Genomic DNA, 21,479 nt, shown 5'->3' on the forward strand with positions numbered 1-21,479 from the left:
CCACCCATGAATAGGTTTGCTGGGTTGTTTGGGGGTTTAAAAGGCCACGATAGAGACTTGTGCATGTCAGTTTTTCAACTTCGTATATAGGTATGCTTGGCCTATCTTCCGATTGGCGTATTTTAGCAATCCCATCATGAAAGTATATATTTTTAGAAAGTAGACATGCCAGGGTATTGTTTATGGGTTGTTTTAACATCCTTCCCCCAACCATTGTGCTAAGATAATTTTAAAGAAAGTGCATGGTGGTAAATTTTGGATTCTACTTTTTGATTTTAGCCAACTGATTATATGTTACTGCCAGAACACACCCAGTTTGTTTTCTGCAAAGTCCCCTGAGTACACCTATTCCCCCCCCATGCATTGGTTTGCCACGATTTTACAGTAACAAATTTTGGACTTGCCCATTTTGGCTGAACATAGTTTGCTTGCTTCGCTAGGCACATGTTGAGTGTGGCATTTTTACATCCCCCAAGTTGAATTTATGGTTTGAAAGTATATATTTTTATAAAGTAGACATCCAAGGTGATAGAAGATGGGGTGTTTTGACTTCTTTCCCCCAACCATTTTTCATGGTGGTAATTTTTTTAATCTGTTTTTTATGCACACATTGCCAGCCGGTTATAGGTTACTGCCAGAAAACGTTTTAACTTTTTTACCTTTCTAAAGAACAAATGTGCAGGTATCAAATGCACCTTTAGCAGCAATCTCTAAACTAACTCCTGCAAAATTAATCTAACTGGAGATTTGGGGGAAGTAAACTGACTAACTAAAATTTGCCGCTTTGAAAAAAATTAAAATTAAAATTAGGAACTAGTATTGCAAAGGTATGTTCTGTGTGGTAGAGCTTAAAACAAGTTCCAATACACAGTCCAGGTTTTTGAAGGGGGCAATCGGGACAGTAAAAGGGGGTGTCTGTCCTTTTCCCTTTTTTTTAACATACATACTCTGGCACTGTTGTTGGAATTTGACCACCTTCATAAATGATTGTAGAAATCAGCTTGAGCTGAAATTGGAGAAAGGTGTTTTTTCCTGGATTCATTTTTTTAAAGAGTAAAAATGAATTGTGTGTTGCTACTTGCATCAGATAGATAGCCACCTTTTTATACCAGACGTTTGTCTTTCTTAAGAGAAGATATGGCTGCAATCAGCCAAATCAACACCCCCATATGCCTGTTATAAGCCCTGATGCAAACAGGTTTGGTCTGTATTCTTTTTAAATAATTTTTTATTAAAGTTTTACATATTTGTATAACAACAAGAATATAAACATTGTATTGGGGGTAGGAAGGGAAGGGGAACTTGGAAATGGAAAATAATAACCATCCAATATTAAAATAGGCATAACAGTGTATATGGCAAAAAAATAAATAAAAAATAATAATAATATGTTTTTACATCAATGCACTTTAAGAACAAATATGTCAAAGACCATATGCTGTTTTGATTTTTTCTTCCCACTTATCCCAATTGTATTTTAATATTGGGAAACCACGCATATTAGCTCTATGTGATAATTCGTGTGCCTTGTTTTCTAGAATCAGATAAAAAACTTCCCTGAGAGATGGCACATCTTGAGACTTCCAATGTCTAGGTAAACAGGATGTAGCAGCGATCAAAATGTGACCTATGATTATTTTGTCTGTTCTATTAATGGACTCCGGGAGTTTTTTAAATAAGGCTAGTTGCGAGGTTAAAATGCTAATGGTTCTGTCCACTTTAATTATTAGGTCGTGAATCAATTTCCAATATTTAGTTAATTTAGGACAGAACCACCAAATATGGGCCATATTGCCCACACCCCCACAATCTCTCCAACACCGGTCAGAATACATATTGTTCATGTTGTGCAATCTAGACGGGGCCAGGTACCAACGATATAAAATTTTATAATGATTTTCAAAGTGGTCGGTGCAATACGAAATACCTTTTAAAGCTTTAAAAAAAAAACGAACCATTCTTCTAGATCGTACTGGGCACCCAACTCCGTCTCCCATGACAACATGTGTTTTAATTTAACTAGGGGCTTGGCGTTATAAAACGAGTAGCATAAGGATATCATGCCTTTACTAGTGGGGCTTCATAAAAAAGCTCTCTCTAATGGAGACATCTCAAGCGTTTTATAGTTTTTATCCGTTTCAGGTACCTTATATAGTTCTTTCAATTTGTCAATGATTACCTTACAATCCAACTCACACACATTCGTTAACCCATACTTAAGTTTCAATTTTTCCAAAGAAAGAATAGCATTGCCGTGAAAAAAATTGTCAAGATTAGTTATAGAGCATTCCTTTAACAGTTCTATTTTTAAGGATGGAATATAATCTTTCAATAACTCAATAGGCATTGCTCTAGATAGGCTGGGAGAATGATCATTTTTAAAAACAATATCCCAGGCCTTAAGTGTAGTCTTGGTAGATAAAAATAACTTTGTAATTCCAGGTCTTTTCTTAGGATTTAACCAGGGTAATTCCGACAATCTAACCGGTAAAATTTTTGATTCTTCTATTTCCATCCATCTGGGTTTATCAACCTGATTACCAAAGCTCACAGCCACTGCAGCGTTAGTGGCAAAATAATATTTGCGGAAATTGGGAACGCCGATACCGCCATTCGATTTGTGGTGCTGCAAGGAAGTGAGCCTTACTCGAGCAGGCCTATTCCCCCAGATGAACTTCATCATTGTCGAGTGAACTTTATTAAAAAATGATAATGGGATGGACAAAGGGATGGTCCTAAAAAAATATAGAATTTTTGGTAGTATCGTCATCTTAACAGATGCGATCCTCCCCAGCCATGAAAGTTCCATTCCGCCCCATCTCTCCATCTCCTTTTGTAGGTCCGACCATGCTTTCCTCAAGTTGTGATTATGCATATTTACCAAATTTTTGCATAAATGAATGCCAAGATATTCCATGTAGTCAGCTCTCCAATCAAATAAATATAATTTCTTAAGGGCAATAGTTTCCGAATTCTTTAAATGAAATGGAAGGGCCTGAGACTTAGACTCGTTTAATTTGTAGTATGATATCTCGCCAAATTGAGTTAAAATGTCTTTGAGGTGGCTCAAAGATTCTTTTGGGTTTTTGACAGCTAGAATTATATCGTCTGCAAACAGGCCAATTTTGTGAGCGGATCCTTTAACAACAATTCCTGCAATTTGTGGGGTTGTTCTAATTAGTTCAGCCAGGGGTTCTATTGCTAAAACAAATAGAATTGGAGATAAAGGGCACCCCTGTCTCGTCCCATTGGTTAGAGAAAACGTTTTGGATGTGAAACCGGAAGCTGAGACATGGGCGGAAGGTGCACAATATAGCGCCTTAATTGCTGTGATAAAGGATAATGGTATGTTGAATCTTTCTAACGTTCTCCATAAATATCCCCAATGTATCCTGTCAAACGCCTTCTCTGCGTCTAGAGATAGAAGCAATGAAGGCGTTTTGGTCATATTGATGTGCTGAATCAAGTTTATGAATCTTCTAGTCCCATCGGGCGCCTGTCTATCCTTTACAAAACCCATTTGATCCTTATTTATTAGCAATGGGATTAATTTGGTTAATCTATTTGCGAGAACTTTAGAATAACTCTTTGAGTCATTATTGATTAGAGAAATGGGTCTAAAATTGTGGCATCTATCAGGAGTTTTTCCTGGTTTTGGCAAGGTGACTATTCGTGCGCACAAGGACTCCTCTGGCATCGTTCCCCCGGACTTATAGGAATTGAATAATTTGGTCATGTGGGGAATTAAAATTTCTTGAAAAGTTTTATAATATAAAATAGTGAATCCATCGGGACCAGGGGCTTTTCCGGATGGCATAAGTTTAATCGCCTCAGCTATCTCTTTTGCTGATATTTCACATTCTAAACTCTCTAAGTGTCCTGGAGACAGCCGAGGCAATGTCACTCTATCTAAGAATTTATCAATGGTTATTGCAGAAGGCTGGGTAAGGTTCGAATCACATTCTAAATTATAAAGTTTACTATAATACTCTGCAAACATGTCACTTATTTTAGTAGGATGAAACACTTTTCGCCTCTGATCATCAAGTAAATACGCTATTTTTGATTGTGCATTCACATGCCGGAGTTTGGATGCCAAAAGAGTAGAGGCCCTGTTGCCTTTTAAGTAAAACGTTTTCCTGAGACGTCTCACCATAAGAGATGTACGATCTAAATTAATTTAGTTAATTTTAGCCTTAATTTCTCCTATCATTGCTGATAGGGAAGACGAGGGACCAAATTTATTAGCCTGGTTCAAATTGTACAGTTCTTTTTCCAATGTTCTTAAATTATTGCTATTAAGTTTCTTCAGGTGAGACGCTCTAGAAATAAAATGACCTCTTAACACAGCCTTATGCGCATTCCAAGACACCTCGCCAGGAACCTCAGGTGAGGCATTTTCCAAAAAATAATCGCTCAAGGCTTTCTCCGTCAATGATCTGTTCACAACATCGTTTAATAAATAATCGCCTAATTTCCAGGATCTATTCGGGGCTGAAGAAACTATTTCGTCAATATGCATTATGATTGGAGCATGGTCAGACCAGTTAATGTCTAAGATATCAGATTTCAAGATGTGCGGGATTAAAGCGCTCTGGACCATAAACCTGTCCAGCCTGGAATACATATTTTTAGATACAGAATAATACGTAAAATCTCTTTCATTCTCATGCATCAGTCTCCAGGAATCATATAAACCACATTCAATCATGTATCTGGAGCATTTGTTTGCTAATCTGTCGCTGTCCCCTCTATGTTGTTGATCATTGTCTTCCCTAGCGTTATCCAATTCACCGTCCATAACAAAATTTGTATCGCCACACATTACCAAGCTGCCTCTCACATTCTCATTCACTAAATCCATCAATTTCCTGAAGAACTGCAACTGACCGGTGTTGGGAAAATACACGTTCACTATGGTATATTCAATAGTGTTAAGTGAACCTATCCAAATTAAATACCTCCCGTCATCATCCGTCATTACTTTGTTCGTCTAACATGCTACATTCCTGTGGAAGAAAATCGATGTACCTCTAGACTTGGATTTATAAGAGCTATGATATTGGACTGGGAAAAGCTTTGACATAATCTTATGTGTTTTATCATTTTTAAAATGCGTTTCCTGTACACAGATGACATCTGTCTTGTTGGATTTTGCTTCTTTGAATAGTAAGCGTCTTTTGTGGGCGGTGTTCAGGCCTCTCACATTAAATGACATATTTTAAAACCATAATTTATGGAACAGCAATGCTTGATAAAGAGTAAAAGAACATTCAACTTTGTGAGAGTCCGAACAACCGCCTTCCAAAAAAGAAACATCCAACAATACTGTCACAACAAACTCGAGATGTGTACATGTGTGTACGGGAATAAATGAACAAATTTGTGCAAGTCGCTGATGCCACATAATATGCATTTTTGTATGAGGCTTTTCTGTGATTCGTGATTTGGAAACATTTCTACCAAATTTTAAAGGATGGATGGTCAAAGAAAATAGAAAAATAAAAATATCAACGGGGTACAAAAAACTTGGGTATATACCCCTATCAGGGGAAATAAACAAACAGTGAAAAAGGGCCATGAGGGAGAGCAAAAAAAGTTTCTCCATCTCAGGGTATTAGGCCCAGGTTGGGGGGAGAGAAGGCTGCTGGATACAAGGGGAGCAATATAAATAAACAAAAAATAAATAAATAAATAAAACAAAGAGGCAGCTGTAAAATAGGACATTTGAAAGGACAAAAATCACAGAACAATAAAAAAAAAATAAAAAAAAAAAATAAAAAATAATAAAATTAAATATGAAATGATATACAAAAAAAAACAAGGGACCATAAAATAATATTGATTGTAAAAATTTGGAAAGATTTAAGTGGTCAAATCGGTTTCTGAAATAAACCGTTAAGTCTTATGTCAAATAATCATTGGTGTGCAAACTCTAAGGACAGTCATAACCAGGAGAAACAAGTCAAAATCCAAAGTAATCCCGCTAAATCTCCAGACTGGAGCAGGACTCGAAAGCCTGTTGCAGAGATAAAGTTTTCTCAGAACCAAGCCATAAAAATCAATAGAGAGAAAAAAAAAAAAATATCATGAAGATAAACGTGTATATATAAAAAAAAATCCTTAGTGAAGATAGGAAGAACATCTTAACTTGAAGTGTCGAACGATTTACGACCGTGGAAAATGAAGACTGTAGCCCTATGAACTGGAAACTCAGGAAGTGTCCGATTTGCTTCTCTTGCTGGCCTGCAGAGGAGTAGATGGCGATAGTCTATGAGGCGATACCTGACTTCTATTCATGGATTGGATGAGTTCCATTCCTTCCTCAGGCGACGTGATTATGAAATTCCTGCCATCCATGCGGAAAAGGACTTTAACCGGGAATCCCCATCTATATCTTATCCCTCTTCGTCTTAATTCCGCGGTAAAAAGTTGAAATTCTCTGCGTCGCCTCATTGTTTGGGCAGAGAAGTCTTGGAAGACCTTCATGCCGCTGTAGTCCCCCGTGAGACCTGACGTGCGTACTGCACCCAGAAATTCCTCTTTAATGTGGTAATAGTGAAATCTCACTATCACATCTTTGGGTGCAGCCGCAGGTGCATTACCGGGTTTAGGCAATCTATGGATGCGGTCCAGTAGCAGATCCATATTTTTAGCAGTTGGTAGAGCTGACTTCACCATTGCCTGGAAATAACTTTGTAATTCCAGGGAGTCTATATTTTCAGGGATCCCCCTGATCCTTAGGTTATTACGCCTACTTCTATCCTCGGCGTCTGCTAATTTTTCCGCTTGTTGGTGTACTTGTTTCTGAAGCTCTTTTACAGTTTCAACCAAATCCAGGTGAGATTGCTCTTGAGAGTGCAATCTATTCTCTATTATTTCCGTCCGCTGATTAATGCCCTCCATGGCTCCATATAAAGTGTCAAAGTCTTTCTTAAAATCGTTTATCAGATCGACTCAAATCTTTAATTAGTTGTATTATCATGCCAGCTGATGGTGGCAGATCATCTGCCAGTTCAGGTGGCATATTAGGATTGTAAGTCGCTGCTATAAATGTGGTGGTAGCCATATTGGAGGTGGCAGTGGCCATCTTGGGAGTGGAATACACAATGTCTGGTCTGGCAGCCATCTTTGTTGTGGCATCATGACCTTTTCTCTGTGGTAGTACAGAGAAATTACTTGTTTGGAGCATTTCAGCTCCTAGTTCCATATTTTGGTCCTCTGGGCTTTCCATAACCCTTACTGTCCCTTTAAGAGTTTTGGGTCGGATAGCAGAGCCCCCCCCCCACCGGGACCGACAACCTAGAGGCCGAGGATCCCGATGGGGAGCGAGACCTCACACTATCCTCCCCTTTACTTGCAGCCCGGTCACTTTTGTAAGTGAGTGACCGGGCTGCTCTATGCTGAGACCGCGAGCGGCTTGCTGGGTGGTCCTTGCCGCTCGCGGGAGACACAGCTCTGTGCTCCGAGCATGCTGAGTGCTCGGAGCACTCTGAGCCACACACAGAGGTGTCGGCTAGTGCGGCCGCGGTCCCGCCGCTCTCTGGATGTTGCGAGCGGGTCGCGACCGCACAGGCATAAGTTTTGGCATGGGAGACCGGGAGGGAGGTGGGGAGGGATTTCCCCGGCGCCACCAACGATATTTTAAGCGGCGAAACCAGCCGCGAGCCCGACTTGGAAGCAGGGGAGTGAGCCTGGGCACCCTTACTCACCCCAGCAGCTCCTGCTCCCGATTTCTTCCTTGCAGGTACGGATTTTTCGTTTTTCCTTTGCTTCTCCATGTCAAGACTGTCATCAGCTATTAGTATTTATAAGTAAAATTTATCCATCACAGTTAAATTAGCACTTTGTGAATGAAATTGCCCCCCTTGTCCAGGAGCCTCTCTAAAACGTGGTCATCTAAGATGGTGGCCAAGACACGCCCCCGGTTTGGTCTGTACTCTGCCTTGTACAGTGACGTCTGACATGCTTTCGTCATGGATGGTGGTTAGCATGTTAACATCCGTCCTGTACTTAAATTGTATTGCAAGCACTTCATCTTTGCGCAGAGCTTTGCTTTCACTTTGGCCTCTATGAAAGGTCTGGGGAATTTTTTGGCATTTTTTTCTCACAGTGTCACAGGCCAGTGTCTGCAAACCGTAAAGAGTTTGAAACAAACGGACACTGCTATAAAAATTGTCAACACAAAGGTGTCAATCTTTATTGAACAAGGGGATCAGTAGGTCCCATACAAATGTAAAGGCAGGACAGCCAGAAGGGTCCAGTTGACTATCTTTCCCTTCATATACGCGAAAGGCAAACTTATAGCCACTTTTGCTCTTGCAAAGTTTATAGAATTTTACGCCATATCTAGAGCGCTTTGAGGGTTTGTACTGTTTGAATCCTAATCTTCCTTTATATTTCATTAAGGATCTATCAATTGATAAATTTTGTTGGAGGGTATAAACTTCATAAAATTTGTGAAGAAGATGGTCTACCAGTGGGCGTATTTTATGAAGCCTATCATATTGGGGGTGATCTCTGGGATGACAGAGGGTATTGTCAATAAAGTGTATATATTGGAGCAGCAACTCATATCTTGCTCTACACATGGTTGTGGTGTACAGTGGACTAGAACAGACAGGGTTGGTGCTCCAGTAAGAGCAAATTGATGGCTTCTTTATAATCCCCATGAGCATAGTAAGAGCTCAGATTTTTTTCAGTTCAGGGACATCTGTGGGATTACCCGGATTGGTATTAATAAATTGGGTAGCATAAAGATTAGTCTGGGAAGCAATCTCCTCCCAGATTGTATCCCCTAAAAAAAGTCCATATATTGCAAATATAATGCGAATGTTGGGCTCAGCTAACCATGGATATATAGTGCAGGGGAAGCACAGCTTTTTTTTGCAGCCGGTTCACACACAGATGACGTGTCATTAGACTTGACAGGAAACTGACCTGGGTCAAAATCAGACGCAGTGTCAGTGGCGTCCGAGTCTACATATTTCACCCACACACTAGATAACGGACACTAAACTAAATAATTACTAACACAAAAAATTAGATTTATTTTTACAATCTAACTAACCCTATGCTAAAACAGACTAAAACTTCCTTTAGCGGCAATCTCTAAACTAACTCCTGCAAAAAGAATCTAATGGAGATTTGGGGGGGGAAGGAAACTAAATTTGCTGCTTTCAAAAACCAGACTAATACACAGCTTTTTAACAAAAAATATCGCTTAAGGGCAAAAAATAAATAAAAATACAGACAGTACAAATTAACAGGATATTGGCAGGGAAGGGGTTAAAATGGAATTTAAATACTTTTCCCCCCACAGGTTCTGGCACTCTGGCAACACTTCAAGAAACTGGCAACAAACTATCACAATCTGATCTCTGTCTCTCAAAACACTACAGAGGAGAGAGGGGCAGAGATCACTGTCAAAGTGAGTGTTTGTAACACCCACTTGGACAGCAGCCATTGTGAGCGATCGTATGTCGCTCACACAACATAACTGACTGTTACTACCTCACATGCCTGGCAGATAGTAACAGCGGGATTTCGGTGGAAGCGATCTCCGATCGCTCCCGCTGCTCGTTTTCAGTTATCACGGTTCAGGGGGGGATGTTTCCAATGACGGTCCTGAACCGTCATCGGTCCTTAAGGGGTTAAACTGACCCAGGTTTTTTGTGTAATTCTGTGACATAACACAGCCTGATCAGAAGTAAAGAGTCAAAGCTTCCTCATGAGTTTTCTCTGGAGAGAAGCCAGTGAATCTAAATGAGCAGGAGTGAAGCTAACCGGTGTATGTATATATGTACAAAATAGAGAAGGGGATTATCTGCTAAACACAGATAAAATGGAAAAACATAGCGTTTAACTGTGTGGGAAAATAAGGATGTATAATAAGCAATTGGCCACTCACAAATTTTCAGATGTAAAAAAGCCTTGAGTGTAATCTTTTTCCTCCAGATTTTCTATGTTCATCCTCACACTCCCATCAGTAGTTTAGAGATATTTGCTCCAATGTGCATACACCCCTGCATTCAAACACTACACAAAAATTTACCACTGTTTTCAAATTACAAATACAACCCTACATTCACAAACATATACTCCACACAAAACACATGTACAATCAAGCATTACTCTTAAATGCAACCATGCAAGGATAAGTAAATGGTAGACCCGAAGTTGGCAAAGTCAATCTACCTTCTTGCCAACCTTGCACTAGTGGGGACCCAAGAAAATGCTTGCATCATAGTTCCATCACTGCTGTAATGTTTTATGTAGACAAGCAGCATCCAATTTTTTTTTTTTTTTTTTTTTTAAATTCTTTATTTTGTAATGACAGAAAGCATAAAGGTAAATAATAACATGGCTTATGCAAAAGCCTTCATAAGGATGCATAGTTGCAGCGTGCATAGTCATGTAATTTATATTCAGACTGAAGAGAAGTTAGTGAGTTTGTCGTACCCGTTACAGTTGTGGAGGGTACATTCGTTCTGTTGCTTTCCGTCATGTGTTTCCATTGTCAGGGTAAAGGGTGGGGGGGAGGTCCGGGGAGGATAGTAGGTTGGGGATGTGGTGAGTTTACAGAATATGTCAGGGTTGTGTTGGTGGGTTGGGGTTGTCAGTGTGGTTTTGGTGGTTGGCGTGTTCGGCGTACAGCAGCACCCAATTTTTAAAATCCACATGATGCAGATGTTCGAGATAGGGTTCAGGTAAGAGTTGGAACAAAAATTAACAGAGAAAAGGACTGTCAAGTGGATATTTGTAAATTAATTATGGCGCCTCTTAAGAAAAGATAAGTGGATATTTGTTACAAGATATTTGTTATCTCAGGCTGTATATGTATGACACTACATATACAGCCCGTTAACCACGGATTTCTACACTGATATGGACACAGACTTTGCCTATCCCCCCTCAGTGACTATTACATCATATATATTTTTTACACTATTTGCACACTTTAAATTTTATACAAGACTTGTGGACTAATTATTAGGTTTATCCTATTGTACATAATTGCTTTCTATATATATATTGAATGTTCCAATAGGGACATATTCACTAAGGGCTGACACGACATATACTGCATTACTGGTTATTTGGTAGTGAGTAACATCTGTGTACCAAAAACAAGTGGTTTACAACTTTAGAATTAAAACAAAATCTGTCCAGACTTTAAGATAAGCACAGTAAGTGGTAACACAATGCACATTAACTTCAAAATACATTAGCACTAAAAACAGTTCCTTTATATCTGCATAATTCAACCAGGCACACTGCCGCTTCCACTCTTTCTTTTACTATATGGTGCATGTCCATATACACACTTAGCTCTCTTTCTAGAACACCTAGACTTTCTTGCTTATTTACCCTACACAGATCCTACCTCTGTCCTACAAATATGTACATAGTTTTACACCCCTTACCAAGATTATACCTAGCTCCAAGCAAGCAACCTCGTTCAAACACGAATATGGAGTACCCTATACCAGTTTTTTTTTTTCATTACCCCACCAAAATAAGTGTACATTCAATTTGCCCTTCTAGCCACCAATTACTGGTCGACATAACAAAATAAGAGCAAATGTAACTTATAATATAATGTTATGCTAGTATTGCTTTTTAATATGCTATGAAAAATGTGGTCTTACAAACCCATGTTGATGTTCTACTTGAATGTATACCAATTATAAACAAAATAACAAGTAAAGAATTAAAAAACAAAAAACAAACCACAAAACTACAGCACACTTACCTCCATTACAAAGCGTTTGTCATGGCTTCCCCCACTTTCAGATATTAATTCATATTTAAGACCTCGTCTCTTCTCGTTCAACTCCATCACTGGGTTCTTTCCACTTGCTGTAAGGATGGGTCCCTGAGTCCGGACCTGTGCAAAAAAAAAAAACAACAAAAAAAACATTTACTGCTTTTTCCCCCCACTCCCAAGGAAAATTTACTGCTTGCATAATTAATAAAGCTGCTTGCATTGTTAATGTTGCTAGCATCGCAAACAATATTTGCGTACATCCCTGTGTAGAGAACTCATATTATAATTGAAAAACATTTTAATTGAATTGTTTATGCAGTAAGTTCATTAGGAAATGTGATGCAGATCAAGAGGCAAATTGTTTCGCTGTATGATAACTAGAACAGCAGCCAGACTTGTGTTAATAGGTAATGCAACCAATTACCATATAAATTATTCTTCTAGTATATTAAAGTTAAACCATGTCCTAAAATGCATTTGGGATTTTTTTTGACAGCTTTAATATATCAGTATGCTTAACACATAATGTGTCTTAACCACGCATGAAGAATTATGCATGAATCTAAATTACATACTTCCTTAAAAACAAACAAAAACACTAGAGTGATAAATATAAAAATAAAACATTTTCAAAATAATTAATTTAGTATCAATTTTGAGGCAATAGGTCCCTCTGCCTTTTGTTACTTAGGGCACCCACCCGCCGCTCATGAGTTAAGACAGGAGGGGAACACTAGGTACTCTAGGGTGTGGTCCAGGGAAACAATAGATCCGCTCCACCCCCTTTTGTTGCCTAGGGTTGTGGGGGAGGCAGTAGGTCCCCCCTCAATGTCACTTAGAGCCCCTACCCGCCGCTCCTGGGTTAGGGCAGAAGGGGGACGCACCCCATTCAGTTTAGCAACACTATGTCTTCCCCTGTTAATTAATGTGGCACTTTATTGGAGTTAGGGTGTCTTTTTTTTTTTTTTCTTCAACAGTGAGCAGTCACATGCTGCTGACTGTTTACTAGACATGCCCCTACTCGCAGCATAGCAAGTAGAAGGTCCATCTTATTTACGAATATGAAGTATTTTTTTACTTAGCATTAGTAAAGTTGGCTGAAAGACAAATTTTGGACTTTCAGACTTTTAGTTGATAGCTCCCTAATACCGTGGGAATCTGATCGGAATTTCATTCATTCAAATGAAATTTCGAAATGCACAAAAAGTACCAAATTTCGTTTTAACACGAATGGACAAACTGTATTCATTCTGTTAGGGCAAAATTCTGTGAATTTGCCAGTGCCATGTCTAAATGACAGGATGTTAGAAAGGAAAATGAAGCAACGCAAGAACACAGGAGGAGAGGGGAAAATTTCTTTGACCACAGGAAATGGAGCGACTTAAGCTACTCCTTTGGTCAAAAGTAAGAAAAATACATAGGACGAAGTAGTCCCTACTTTGTCTTATGTTTTGTCAATCTGTATTTTATTGAGGCATAGTAGATGGGATACAGAATAAAAAGAGGGAAATGCGCATTTAGTATACAGTAAGGGGTTCAATAACAATGGTATCTAACATTTCCATGATACTCGTACCTCTTTTTTATTTTTATATTATGGTTTAACGTTGTTCATGCAATCAGATTTGGTCAATATGTAGTGTCAGTCGTTTAACATAGACTAGTTGTATGGGATTAAGTGCTTAAGCTACGCGTAAGATAAATGTGCAAGTTCAATATTTCCCTGTTATATGGATTTAAATTAAAGAGTAAGAACACGCTAAATCAGTATGCAATTAGCTGCGTGCAAAAGTTACAGATTCTAATTGCTTACTGGCACAATTTTCAGTTATCAGGCTTAATAAACATATAAGTAGGTTATCGCTTTAACCCCTTAAGGACCAAACTTCTGGAATAAAAGGGAATCATGACGTGTCAGACATGTCCTGTGTCCTTAAGGGGTTAAAGGAACATGCTAGAACGTATGCACACATTTTTAAATAAGAGAAATAACACGTCAGTCGAATAAGTAAGCAAACAGTCTGAACCACAAGTTATAAAGGCTCAGCATATGATTTAGGGTAATGGTAGGTATACCAGTGATATCGGAACAAAGGATAATGCAAAAACATTAATTACAGTCAGAGGATGCAGATCGCTTGCACGGTTGATTCTTCTCTAATTTGCCCCTGACTGTCTGTCGTATGGTGTGGTAATCGCCCTTGTCCCTTGAGTGGTGTGAGCCGTCCAGTGGGTTGCTCAGCCGATGCCTTGCATAGGGAGGCCGTAGAGGTGCAGGTGCCACTTGTCCTCCATTGCTGGTGCTGCAGAGGTGAAGATCTGCGGTAGCTTATTCCGCCGGATCCCGTCGGGGGCTCGTGTGTGGTCGGCACCGCTCCGGTCGGTCTTGTCACCCCGAGTGGGGGTTCTGGAGCTGGTGAGTGCCGCCAGAAGAGGGGTCCCGGTGCTCTGCTGCACACCTCCCTGGACTGTGGCTGGAGTGTGTCGAGGCTTGGATGCTGCGTATCGAGCGCCAGCTCCCAGTCCAGGTGAGGCTATTTCACGTGTGGTTAGGTTAGCGGTCCCGTTCTCAGGATTGTGGGGGCAAGCACCGGTGTCCGGGCTACAGGGCTTCCTAGCCCGCTTGTGGGATCGCTGATGTGTGTGCGGCCCAGTTACTTTTCTAGACGTCTGTGGTGGGTGCCTGTAGTAGCGGCGTCTGCTTGCTGGGCGAATCCACGTGGCCACTATTTTCACCGCATGGTAGAAGGCTATCCCGCGGTCTTGCAGTATAGTCCATAGGCCCGCACAGAGCCTATCGAAGTCCCTCAAGGGGTCCGTGGGTGATTGGGCGTGTGTGCTCCGCTTCTTAGGCCCTTGCTGGGCGGCCATCTTAGGCTGCTTTACAGTGGCTTGGTGCATCCGTGTGAGCCGCTTATCGGGTAGCTGAGCCCCTGTATAATGTCGAGGGACCACTGGTGTTGCAGTAGTGATCCCAGCGGGGACCGGGATGTCCCCCACCGGTCCAAAGGGGGGGGGGGGTGACAGGGCGCCAAGGAGGTCTATTCAGGGTGTTCGGTACCCGGCTGGAGATCGGCCGCCTCTCCTAGGCCGGAGGCCTGCTGCCCTGTTAGGTAAGTCAGATTAGCGACTATGCTGGTTCCTGCGGAGATATTTGGGCTGCTTAATGTCTCCTCTTGGTTGCCAGTAGTCTGTGCTTGGTTTCGAGCTTTTTGCAGGGTTTTATAGTTACCGTATATACTCTAGTATAAGCCGACCCGAATATAAGCCGAGGCCCCTAATTTTATCCCAAAAAACTGGGAAAACTTATTGACTCGAGTATAAGACTAGGGTGGGAAATGCAGCAGCTACTGGTAAATTTCTAAAAAAATATATATTAATTGAATATTTATTTACAGTGTGTGTATAATGAATGCAGTGTGTGCGTATGTGTGTGTGTATGAGTGCAGCGTGTGTGTATGAGTGCAGCGTGTGTGTATGAGTGCAGCGTGTGTGTGCATGAATGCAGTGTGTGTGTGCATGAATGCAGTGTGTGAATGCAGTGTGTGCAGGGCCGGTGCAAGGATATTTGCCGCCGTAGGTAGGCAAAAAAAAATTTGCCGCCCCCTCCCCCCCCATATGTCCTGACTTCCCCTCCTCCTCCCTCAGTGGTCCTTACCTCCCCACCCCCGTGTTCCTTCACTCCCCCCCCCCCAGTGGTCCTGACTCACCCCTCCCCTAGTGGTCCTTACCCTCCCCTCCCCTAGTGGTCCTTACTTCCCCCTCCCCTCCCATAGTGGTCCTTATCCCCCCCTCCCTCCCATAGTGGTCCTTATCCCCCCCCCTCCCTCCCATAGTGGTCCTTATCCCCCCCCCCCTCCCTCCCATAGTGGTCCTTATCCCCCCCCCTCCCTCCCATAGTGGTCCTTATCCCCCCCCCCCTCCCTCCCATAGTGGTCCTTATCCCCCCCCTCCCTCCCATAGTGGTCCTTATCCCCCCCCTCCCTCCCATAGTGGTCCTTATCCCCCCCCTCCCTCCCATAGTGGTCCTTATCCCCCCCCTCCCTCCCATAGTGGTCCTTATCCCCCCCCCTCCCTCCCATAGTGGTCCTTATCCCCCCTCCCTCCCATAGTGGTCCTTATGCCCCCCCTCCCTCCCATAGTGGTCCTTATACCCGCCTCCCTCCCATAGCGGTCCTTATGCCCCCCCCTCCCTCCCATAGTGGTCCTTATACCCCCCTCCCTCCCATAGCGGTCCTTATACCCCCCTCCCTCCCATAGCGGTCCTTATCCCCCCCTCCCTCCCATAGCGGTCCTTATCCCCCCCTCCCTCCCATAGTGGTCCTTATCCCCCCCTCCCTCCCATAGTGGTCCTTATACCCCCCTCCCTCCCATAGTGGTCCTTATCCCCCCCCTCCCTCCCATAGTGGTCCTTATCCCCCCCCCTCCCTCCCATAGTGGTCCTTATCCCCCCCCTCCCTCCCATAGTGGTCCTTATACCCCCCCCTCCCTCCCATAGCGGTCCTTATACCCCCCTCCCTCCCATAGTGGTCCTTATACCCCCCCCCCCCTCCCATAGTGGTCCTTATACCCCCCCCCCCCTCCCATAGTGGTCCTTATACTCCTTTTTTTATTATTATTATTTCTTATTTTATTTGTATATATTTTTTTTCGTCCCCCCTCCCTGCTTGATATAGGGCAGGGAGGGGGGCTCTCCTTCCCTGGTGGTCCAGTGGGGGGGGAGAGGGGGGCTGGCAGAGCTGTAACTTACCTGTCCTGCAGCTCCTGTCAGCTCTCTCCTCCTCCGCGCCGTCCGTGCAGCTCCCTCTGTCAGCTTCCAGTGTAAGTCTCGCGAGAGCCGCGGCTCTCGCGAGACTTACACTGGGAGCTGACCGAGGTGCTGAACGGACGGCGCAGAGGAGGAGAGAGCTGACAGGAGCTGCAGGACGGGTAAGTACAGCTCTGCCAGCCCCCCTCTCCCCCAGTCTGTATTATGGCAATGCAAGTTGCCATAATACAGACCTTGACTCGAGTATAAGCCGAGTTGGGGTTTTTCAGCCCAAAAAATGGGCTGAAAAACTCGGCTTATACTCGAGTATATACGGTATTTCACGCTTTTCTTTGCAGGAGCTCCAAGCAAACACGTCTGGCCTGCTTGAGAGTCAGGCCCCGCCCCCACTTTGTCTTATGTTTTAAAGAAAACTAGATCAGATAGGAAGAAAAGAAGAACTTATCTACACCCTGTTCCAAATTATTATGCAAATGATATGTTTCTCATTTACCTAAATAATTGATGTAAATAGCAGTCAGCATAATTCTCATGTTATCAACTGTTAAGAGTACAATTCAAATTTTATTGAACAAACCCCCTAAGGATAGCAGTATTTTTTTTAAACATAAAAAAAAACTTACAATGCAATATTCCAAATTATTACACACAGTAAGTTTCCAAACACTTTATAGTTGTAAAGAACTGAAAATTGTCATTTGTTGTGTTTGCAACCAGCCATCCACTACTCCATCCATCTGGACCATGCAGGGTTGCACGGCATTCATCAGTGAACAGAACTGTTTGAAAATTATTATCTTCATGTATTTTTCTGCCCAATGCAGCCGTTTCTGCTTGTGAGCATTGGTTAGTGGTGGCCGAATAGAAGGTTTATGCATAGTTGCAAGACTCAGGAGGACTTTATACCTTGATTTCGTGGGACTTCAGAGGCACCAGCAGCTTCAAATATCTGTTTGCTGCTATGTAATGGTATTTTAGCAGCTGCTCTCTTGATCCGATGCATGGATCTGGCAGAAATCTTCCTCAATGTGCCTTTATCTGCACAAACCCGTCTGTGCTCTGAATCAGCTGCAAATCTCTTAATAGTGCGATGATCACGCTTAATTTTTTGTGAAATAGCAGCAAAAGCAATATTGAATAGGAAGGAGGACAAGAGAAATGACTGGATATGTTAAAAAATATATATACTTTAATACAACTAGTAAAAAGTGAATAACAGACTATAAAACCAGTCCTGTAAAAAAGTCCAAAATCCTTCCTCACTTGACGCGTTTCGCCGAAGCTTTTTCACTTTTTATACCTGGGTCCATTATATCCCAAGGTGGGGATTGTTCCACCTGAAGCTCTCCAAACTAGAGCAGGTCGTTGCTCTAGTATATGTAAGTAGGATCATCCACCTTACTATACTATTTTACATTTACAAACTATACCATGTGGCGTATTCTACTTCTGTTTTTCATATAACGAAAACTCACACCTATAAATTCACCAACGGTCCTGAACCTCAAGAAATCCATAGACGGGGATTATTCCGTCCAGGCTCTTAACACCGAGCTGATATAGCTCTTTAAAGTGTGAGTGTGAATACAACACCTCTGTTTTGCTGAAATTATATTGTTCATACATACTGTACCATTATTGTATTTTTGTTCTCTTTTTTAAGTTACTTCGTTGGCCAGTATCTCTACTAAACGTATGTACATTTTCTAAGTTTTAGCGCTGTTCACCTTTCTATTTCATTTGTCCATTTATCACAAGGTTGCTGCTCACCCCCGAGAAGAGAGCGCTTATTTTTTTGTTCTTTTACATATGATCACACTGGGGATTGCTATACTTTGTATATTCCCCTGAGCTTTAATCGCTTAGCTCTTTTAAGAGCTGTTCCTGATACGCTCTCCTGGGGAAGAGGTCTTTCCCACACAGTCCTGGAGGACAGAGGTTGATCTAGGGTGGAAGGAAGACGGCGAGACTCTAGTTAAGCTACGGCGGTTGTGGAGTCTGCGGTGGTTGTGGTGTCCGGTGAGGTGCTTATGGTCCTCGGTGTCAGCTAGGAAGCGTCCGTCAACGGAGGTGCCCAGTCGGGGTTCCAGGTGATCCGTTACAGGCTGGTTCCACGGTAATGGGGTAAACTGTTTAGCGACTGATTGCTCCCCTTTTTTGTAGAATTAAGTTTGAGATAATGATAACTAATGTGATAAACAAATAGTTGCTGAAAAACCACCAATTTCCATGTATGTATTTTATTATTTCGTAATTGGCTATTACACTGCTAGCGACCCCAAATAAGGGCTAGCAATAGGACTATGGAAGAGGTCACATTATGTTCTCTAAAATCAACAAATAATATATTTGTATTTTAAAGCAATATCTCTTTGCTACGAATATCAAGATTTGCCAATCTAACTTTCAGAACCACACAGAAATTAGAATGTCTTAATCAATATTGCAGAGACAGACATCTTTATGGGACTGTTCATCTTTACACAGAGACAGGGTTGCATGGCACAGAGCATGTATAAGCAGAAAGGCTAGAGTCTCTCAGTCTTATTACATTAGACATAGTGCAAAACCTTCAGCTTGTGCTCTCAGGGCTATTTTTAAAGCATGATGTGAATGAAAGCGACATCACTTACCTCCAAGGTGTTGGAGCTGTCTGATGTGGAATTTCCAGTGTTACTGCTAGAATTGGAAGAAATGGTCTCATTCTTGCCTTCATTGTCTGATTTTTCATCTGAACTGAGACACTCCATATCAGTGTCAAAACCAGTTGGGTAACCCATGGCTTGTAAAACCTGTGAAATAAAATAATTAAAATACATCAATATGAAGTGACTCTAAACTGCTCATGCCTGTAATAATATACAAAGTAAATACAAATATTCACTTATGCAGAAAATCTAAAAAATGCAATAGCATTCAAAAAGTTGAAGCTATAAAGACTATACTTTTTCCAGGTTTTATTTCTGATGTATTCCTCCTGATCCTGTTTTCCTATCCCTCTGCATTTCTTGGTGCAGGAAGCATTGTAGCATTTGAATTTTAATTCTTTAAGTTTAAGACATCCAACTAACATCGTATGGACTAGTCAATATAGTACACAAGTTTAAGAAACAGATAAAATAAATTAGCATTTCTCAAGTTGAAAACCAATAATTGTCAAAGGAAATTCACTTATCCGGTTTACCAGCAGGTTGTAAAAACATATACAATTTTGAAGTCTGACTTTACCTAGTGTTAATTTATAAATCTGATCTGCAGTTTAAGAAAAACAAAACAAACCCCACCACCCCAAATTAAATATGTCCAGCTATGCTTGGGCATCAACTTTACAAAACAGACTAAGTTAGAGATTTATTTATTTTTAAACACAAATCAGCAACAGCTATTGATGCCTTGATTTAGCAATTTGGACTTCAAATCACAGTTTATTCAATAAAGCTCCCAGAGTTTAAAAATGGTGTTGCAATACAAAAATAGCCAAATAGCCAAAATTTGCAACAGATCTTCAAGTATTAACACCAGATAAAACTTACTTTAAAGCTTACTCCGATGACAAAAAATAACATTGATCTATTTGCATTTTTGCTGTAAAATGATCTTTGGAAATAAATGTTCATGTGACAGTGCCATTTAAAGAACCCAGCTTGATAATACTGAACCTCCTGAGCCTACTTAAGTAGTGCTGCTATGGCAATATTTGTGCTACTATGTCGGCTCAGGAGTGGGGTGGATTTGTATGAATCTTGGTGGTGGTATGGCAATGTACCCATAATTTTGAAAAGAAAAGTAATTAATGAGTGTGTTATGGAAAATAATTTAGATTTATCTAAATACATTTAGAAAAAAAAAGAGAAATGGTTTTCCAATAAAATTATGCGTTTCTTTGTCTAGAATAGTGTCTCCCAACCTTTTTTCACTTGTGTACCACGTGGCAACTTATATCCATAAATTCTACCACTCATACTAGCAAAATAGTTGTAATTAATATAGTTGCGGTTATTTCAAATGTATACTTTTTCTCTGCCCCAGGTGTGTGTGTGTGTGTTTGTGTATCTATCTATCTGCTGGTTCTGTCCCTGATATGTCTCCTTGGCTGACATCATCAGAAGTGGTGATCTGAGCCTATAACAATGCTTTCCCACTTTCCCATAGGAATGCATTGTATTGGATAAGTGTTTCAAGGATCAGGGGCAGACTCAGCATAAGCCAAAGATAGCCCTGGCCCCAGCATCAGCACATTTCGTATGGCAAAAAGTCTGCAAGGACTGATTATACAAACCCAAACAATTGGAAACTGTAGTTGTTTTGGTGACTATAGTGTGCCTTTAAAGATTCTGCAAATGATATCATAAATCCAGTTCACACAAGGCAAAAAGAGAAATAGAAACATTTGTGTTCATTTATAATGTAAATCCATCAATTACACCATTCTATAGGCCATAACTAGAGCTATTCGTAATTTTAGAACATGACAGGAGGCTTCGTATTTGCTTAAGTCTGTCTCTCTTTACTAGAACTCCACAGCAGCACAGAAAACAACCAATCAGAAAAAAGTTAGGTACTATAAAACTCCCCTCCCCATGCATCATTTCCTCTTTCTTTGCTGCTCCGCATCAGTACAGGTCAGAGTACCACTGCCTCCTGCTCATAGTGGGTGGCTTTGGGATTTTTATTGCTTATTTTCAGTATTTTATATTCTATATTGTAGATTGCCTTTGTGGGATTTAGCCATATATGTATATTTATATTCAGTACTTTATTTATTTTTCCCTTGTGAGATTTTTTCTTATGTATTCAGTTTTGTTTATGCCCTTGTTCCCTGTAATTTCTATCTATCAAGGTATTTTTTCCTATATTTGTGAGGGGTCTTTGGGGTCCTTACTGTTTTTTTCTTTGGACTTGTACCCCCTGTCCGTTTCCCATTTCTGTGTGAAGGTGTTT

At 41.1% G+C, this 21,479-nt stretch overlaps 1 protein-coding gene across 3 annotated transcripts in view; it reads right to left on the reverse strand.

The window, feature by feature from the left end:
- STRBP (spermatid perinuclear RNA binding protein) overlaps positions 1–21,479 on the reverse strand; it is a 295,257-nt gene that overhangs the window by 10,518 nt on the left and 263,260 nt on the right. For all 3 annotated transcript variants that reach the window (XM_063432341.1, XM_063432339.1, XM_063432340.1), the window contains 2 exons: positions 19,172–19,330; positions 11,756–11,890 (listed from right to left, as the gene is read on the reverse strand). In XM_063432341.1, coding sequence (XP_063288411.1) covers positions 11,756–11,890; positions 19,172–19,330 — 294 coding nt within the window. The remainder of the gene's footprint in view (positions 1–11,755; positions 11,891–19,171; positions 19,331–21,479) is intronic.

The sequence above is a fragment of the Pelobates fuscus genome, chromosome 9, assembly GCF_036172605.1.
Source record: "Pelobates fuscus isolate aPelFus1 chromosome 9, aPelFus1.pri, whole genome shotgun sequence".
NCBI classification, from domain to species: domain Eukaryota; kingdom Metazoa; phylum Chordata; class Amphibia; order Anura; family Pelobatidae; genus Pelobates; species Pelobates fuscus.